This window comes from Malania oleifera, chromosome 2, assembly GCF_029873635.1.
Source record: "Malania oleifera isolate guangnan ecotype guangnan chromosome 2, ASM2987363v1, whole genome shotgun sequence".
Lineage (NCBI taxonomy): Eukaryota > Viridiplantae > Streptophyta > Magnoliopsida > Santalales > Ximeniaceae > Malania > Malania oleifera.
Window position 1 is genome coordinate 32,757,692 of NC_080418.1, and position 6,562 is coordinate 32,764,253.

At 36.7% G+C, this 6,562-nt stretch overlaps 1 protein-coding gene across 1 annotated transcript; it reads left to right on the plus strand.

The window, feature by feature from the left end:
• Positions 1-3,853: 3,853 nt before the first annotated feature.
• LOC131148111 (uncharacterized) lies at positions 3,854-5,453 on the plus strand. The gene is made up of 2 exons (XM_058097844.1): positions 3,854-4,185; positions 5,243-5,453. Exons 1-2 carry the CDS (start codon positions 3,854-3,856, stop codon positions 5,451-5,453), a joined length of 543 nt encoding a protein of 180 aa, XP_057953827.1.
• The last annotated feature ends 1,109 nt before the right edge of the window (positions 5,454-6,562 follow it).

The window sequence follows — 6,562 nt, forward strand, 5'->3', positions numbered from 1 at the left end:
ATCGGCCTAATGCCGTGACATTTTAGTCAGCCCAGTGCTGTGATATTTCTGTTAGCCCAATGCCGTGACATTTTAGCTAATCCAATGTCGTGATATTTCTGCCGGCCTAGTACTGTGATAGTTCAGCCAACCCAATGCCATGATTAGATATATATAATAGTTTAGTCAAAAATTTTAATATGACATATTTTACACAGAAACATGAAACAAGTTATGTTACAACTATTTATGAAATGTACTACATGATAGTAGAACCCTGATGACTTAGTTTAGTTTTAGAGCACGGTACTGTAGCTATCAGTTCAAATTAGTGCTACCACACGTCTCATATAGAGTGTTGGTGATTGGATAGTCGATTAAGCCTAGAAAAGAGTAGTGTGCCCCCCTGGCAGTCCGAACCAGGCTGGGCAAGCCAATCGTACTTACAGATGGGTCAATTTTGGTTTAGCATGGTAGGTCAACCATTGCTAGGTCATGCCTACGGGCTGCAAAACCCAATCATGTGGGGCTAATACATGATTCAGCTAGTTATCCATCAAGGGAAAAATTTTTAGTATTATACAGTTATAGCAGATGATTTACATGTCATGAAAATTTATTATGATATAGTATGTGTATGTTTAAAAGTACAAATTTCCGTGATTTATCAGTTATAGTTGATATATATTACCACTAAATTACTTGCAGTATATATATTTATAACACGCTAGAACTTATGTTGCCATACACTGATGATACTCTATCCCACTTACTGAGAGGTGTCTCACCATAGAATTAAAACATTTCAGGAGATCCAGACAATGTGAGCAAAACAAGCTTCGAGGTAGAGGAGGTGTTGGTACAATCCTAGATTTAGGGTAAGTGTTGAGCTGGGAGATATGTTTTGTAATCCCTAGGACGATTTATGGTTTTTGGGGATGCATATGTATATTTATGGAGATAGTAGAACTCTAGTATTGTATATAAGGTTTAGGTATATTATGTTTTCCGCTGCATAGATAGTATGTATTTATGGATAGGTATCCCTGGTACCCACTTTAGGTTTGGGATGACATTGTGGATATTTTTATTGGTATCAAAGTAACTTAATATTTTTAGTAGTATAAATCAGAATTTTCAAGTCATTACATTGTGGTATCAGAGTCTAAGTTGGTAGGTTTTGTACACTTTAGTGTACAGCAGAAAACAATACCAGAGTATAGGAATGGATCTTAATAAGGGTAAGAAATGGGTAAACTGAGATTTTAGTAAGTTCAAGAGAGAGATTAAGATGAGAATATAGGGTTTTTTCTCGTAGCTTGGAGGCAGAGACATCGGGGTGGTTTATGTGATTTTCCTTGAATGACAATTTCAAGAAAATTGTGGTAAACTATAGTCGGTTTTTGTTTCTGAGTGGTAAGATTGAACCTTAAATTAGTTGATTGGTGGTATAGTAACCGGGGAAAAAATAATTAATTAAAATAAAATATAATAATAATAATAATAATAATAATAATAATAATAATAATTAAATAAACTCAAAAAAAAAATAAATTAATTAAATTAGCAAGTAAAATGAATAGTATGATAAGGGAAAAAAATACACTGAAACAAGATATATATATATATATATATGTATATATATAAGTAAGTTATTATAATATATATGTAATATATATAAGTTAAAGTTATATATATACACACACAATAGAATAAGCTTCTCCCAGAAGCTACTTTTTAGTTTTCTTTCTCAACTTCCTGCGCTTGCGTGTTCTCAGCCCTCTCTGAGTCTCTCTCAGCGTCCATGGTCTCCATGTCTTCTCTCTCCCACTCTCCTCCATCTCGTCTCCATTATTTGGCCAATCAAAAATATGATATTACCATTGGGTTCTACTTGTCGCCACCAACATTTCTACTAGAGCGGATCTGTCGTAGGAGCACCTTAAGCATATCTCATGGGGTAAGGCCAAATCTCAAACCTACCTTAATTTCTCTTAAACTTTAAGCCCCATTAACTAAAAAAAATATTAAGTAAACTCATAGGGAGATTCTCTACAATCTAACTGGAGCGAGTTTTCGAATTGGAGTTCCAGGTACCAATCTTAAATCGGGGGTATGTTTGATAATTTAGGCTTTTATTAGGTTAGGGTATTCAAAAACTTAGTGAAATTTTAGGAAAAGTTACTTTAGGGATTGTGAAGAATGATATAGTGAAATTTGAATTTCAGGGCTCAAGGGTTTTTGAAAACCTGGGGCGTAGGCCGGGGTGTTAATGGTCTTTTTTAGGAATCAGGTAAGGGGATTAAGTTAAGTCAGTAATTTTATGAAAATTGAATCAATTTAATTATTATGTTTATATAAATATATTTATTTATTTATTTATTCATTTGGGAATTTAAAGGCTATTTTGAAAACCAACCGTTCGAAATGGATTTTACAAACCTAAGATATATGGTATGATATTTTTGAATAAAATGAACGGTGGAAAGTTTTTTATTTATATGAATATGTTAAAATGTGGAAAATTGTGTGGCGGATGATTTAATTTGTATGGATTATTATATATCTGGATTTGGGATTTTGAAATACTGAATTGTTTGAGAAATACTAGAATTGTTGTGAAAAATATTGGAAATGCTTGTGAAAATACTCGAACTGTTTATGAAATGCAGGAGTTTGAACTAACGGCCAATGGCGGGGTATTGTTTGATTGGCCAAGGGCTAGGATTATTATTTGATAGCCAAGGGCCGAGTTTTAATTGATGGCTTTATGCTGGATTGTATTTTGTGGCCGGGTGCCAGGTTTTTGGAATAACAGGAAATATATGTGAATTGATATTTTAAGTGGTGATTTCTATTATCTAAATTGCATGATATGCTTTAGGAACCCTAGGGACTAGTGTATTATGAGCACAGTATCATTGCTAGTTAGATCGTGTGCACCCACATTGTCTGAATAGAAGTGTAGGGGGTCCAGTCGACTACCTGCGTAAGGTTGAAGTAAGGGCGTTGGACCTACAACTTTGTTGTGGATTCCTGCAAATGTGTTTGTAGAGGATGTTGTTTTTGACTTTGTTTGGGTTGATAACCCAAGCTTAGTCCAACTTTCGAGCCGCACAACTCATGCCATAGGGAAAGTAAATGGCGTGTTTGTCACAGGGAGTGTCTTATATGCATATATGTTAATTTATGTGAATACGGTTAATTAATAAGGTAATTTCGAAAGCTTACTGAGAAAGACGAGTGCCCTAGTAGCGGTAATGGTATTAGAGCAGAGGGAAGCTACTTGTATGGGTGGGTAATCTTTCCTATCCTCCGCTAATTGTGTGTGTGAGTGTAAATTAAGAGTGTTTTCATAAATTTGTTTATCTAGTGAACAGGTTATTTTCTGTACACTAAATGCATGCTGGCCACACACTGACATTAACTTAATATTTCCCTTACTAAGTTGTGCCTCACCCCTACTTTACAAACTATCTTTTCAGGGAAACCTGGAGATTGGGTCTAGGAGGCTTGAGGAGTCGGGCTAGTGATGTAAATTTTATGTATGTAGTGTGTAGATTGAGATTTTATTTTTGTTTAATATTATGAGATGTAATTATGTGAAAATGGATATATTTGTGTATAAAGTTAGTTAGAACTCTAGTAATGTGATTTGAGAATTTTATATTTTATTTTTGCTGTGTATGTGTGTTTTATATTTGATGAATAAGGTATTAGGTACATTGACGTTACTAAAGTAGCACTCCGGGCCCATGTGGTGGGTCAGGGTCATTACATGTGGTATGAGAATATTTTGTGGTTCTTAAATAGATTGATGTATTAGTTGTGTTATAAAGTTAAAGGTCTCAGATTATTATCATTCAATTTCAGGATGGACCTTGGAAATAGCGAAGCACACGTTGATGGTGGTAATGACACAGGGCCTTCTAGTGTGGGCTGCAGTGATTCTGATGTAGTACTGCATAGTGTCACTCAGCAAGTATTGGAAAAAATAGCACGGAATTCTAAGGAAAAGGATTGCCCACTCGCTGATCAAGGTTGTACCATTGAACATTTTTCTCGTATGTATCCTCCAGTTTTCTTAGGGGGAGTCGACCCAACTATGTCTGTTATTAGTGTGTCAGACCAGGTCACATGGCATGAGACTGTCATGCACAGTCGAGCAATGCTCTCATTCATAGACAATTTCGGGGAAATAACCAGGCATCCCGAGGCGGCCAGTGGAAGAATACTGCGTAGGCATGGGTGTATGCACTGACACTAGGAGATGTAGAGGCGGTTGGCGATGTCGTGACTGCTACGGTTCCTATGTTTTCAATTAAAGCTACTGTTTTGTTTGATACAGGGGCCACACATTCGTTTTTTTCCCAAGAATATATTAAACTGTGCGGAATAGAATGTCAAGTATTGGATGTCGAATCACTTATGGCTATACCGAAAAGAGTAGTAGTGTCTGTAGGAAAGTGCTCAAAGGCTATCCAGTAGATATGCAGGGGAGAGTGCTACTAGCCAACCTTGTAGTGTTGGATATGCATATGTTTGACATGATTCTGGGGATGGACTGGCTAGCTGCTAATCATGCCAGCATCAATTGTCGTCAAAAGGAGGTAATATTCAGACCTCCTAAAAAGTAGGAGTACAGATTTGTGGGGTAGTGTCTGCGCTCCTCATCATAACTATTGTCAGCTATTCGAGCAAGGAAGCTATTGCTGGACGGGTGCCATGGATACATAGCTTGTGTAAAGGAAATTCTAGAAGGAGAATTGAAACTTACTGATATTCTAGTAGCGAGGGAATTTTCAGATGTCTTTCCAAAGGAGCTACCCGGATTACCTCATGATCATGAAATTGAATTTTCCATTGATTTACTTCTAGGAACGACACCGATTTCTAAAGCACCCTATAGAATGGCTCTAGTAGAGTTAAAAGAATTAAAAGATCAGTTGTAGGAATTATTAGATAAAGGGTTTATCAGACCTAGTGTGTCATCCTGGGGAGCACCAGTTCTATTTGTAAAGAAGAAAGACAGGATGATGAGGATGTTTATCGACAATAAAGAGATACATAAAGTGACAGTTAAGAATAAATATCCTCTTCTCCATATTGATGACTTGTTCAATCAGCTCCAGGGAACACGAATTTACTTTAAGATTGATCTTCGATTCGGGTACCATCAAGCGAAGGTCAAGGCAGAGGATGTTCCAAAGACAACATTCCAAGCTCAATATGTCCATTATGAGTTTTTGGTTATGCCATTCAGACTGACGAATGCTCCTGCTGAATTCATGGACCAGATGAATATGGTTTTCTATCAGTACCTGGACCAGATTGTTGTGGTTTTCATTGATGATATTCTGGTCTATTGGAAGAATTCTGAGGAGCACGAACATCATTTGAGGATGGTGTTACAGGAATTGAGAGAAAGGAAATTGTATGTTAAACTTAGAAAGTATGAATTTATGGTTAGATAATGTTACATTTCTTGGGCATGTGATATCCAAGGATGGTATGTATGTAGATCCGAGCAAGATAGAAGCGATAGTGAATTAGGTGAGACCGGGGAATGTTCAAGAGATCAGAAGTTTCTTAGGTCTAGCATGATACTATCGTCGGTTCCTAGAGGGATTTTCTAGGCTATCAAGTCCTCTAACATGGCTAACAAGGAAGAATGTGAAGTTTGAGTGGAGTGATGACTGTGAGCAGAGTTTTTAGGAACTGAAGCAACGACTCGTCACTGTCCCAATTTTGACCATTTCATTAGGAGAGGGGGGATTTGTGATTTATAGTGACGCATCTCAGAAGGGGCTAGGGTGTGTTCAGATGTATCAAGGAAGAGTTGTAGCATATGCTTCTTGTCAACTTAAAGGGTATGAAAAGAACTAACCTACGCATGATTTAGAATTGGTTGCAGTAGTGTATGTATTAAAGATTTGGCGATATAATTTGTATAGTGGAAAATGTGAGATCTTTATAGATCATAAAAGTTTGAAAAGTTTCTTCATGCAAAAGGAGTTAAATATAAGGTAGAGGAGGTGGCTGGAATTGATTAAAGACTATGATTGTACCATTAGTTACCACCTAGGGAAGGCTAATATGGTAGTTGATGCCTTAAGCCGGACGTCAGGGAGTGCCTTAGTATGAGTAGTGGTGGCGCAGTATCAAATCATAATGGATTTAGAAAAACTTGGTGTGGAACTGGTAGATACTAATCACCAAACATTTATTGCTAATCTGGTACTACAACCCACTTTACTGGAAAAGATTAAGGTTGCGCAGATGCAAGATGCTAAATTGGTAAAGATTAGGGATAAAGTGTAGAGTGAACAGAGATCAGATTTTAATATTTTAGATAATGGAACTCTGAGGTTTCATAGTAGGCTATGCATACTCGAGGGTACTAAAATTAAAAATACCATCTTGGAAGAGGCGCATCGTTCTCTGTATATGGTACATCCAGGAAGTACAAAATTGTATAGAGATTTGCAGGAATCCTTCTGGTGGAGCAGTATGAAAAAATAAATAGTCCCGATATATAGAGCAGTGTTTGACTTGTAAAAAGATAAAGGTTGAGCACTAGAGG

Bases quoted from the DNA above. Each gene is read 5' to 3' on its own strand.
- LOC131148111 (XM_058097844.1), top strand. From the start codon at position 3,854: ATGGACCTTGGAAATAGCGAAGCACACGTTGATGGTGGTAATGACACA. The intron at 4,186-5,242 runs GCATCCCGAGGC...TATGCCATTCAG, and splicing joins AATTTCGGGGAAATAACCAG to ACTGACGAATGCTCCTGCTG.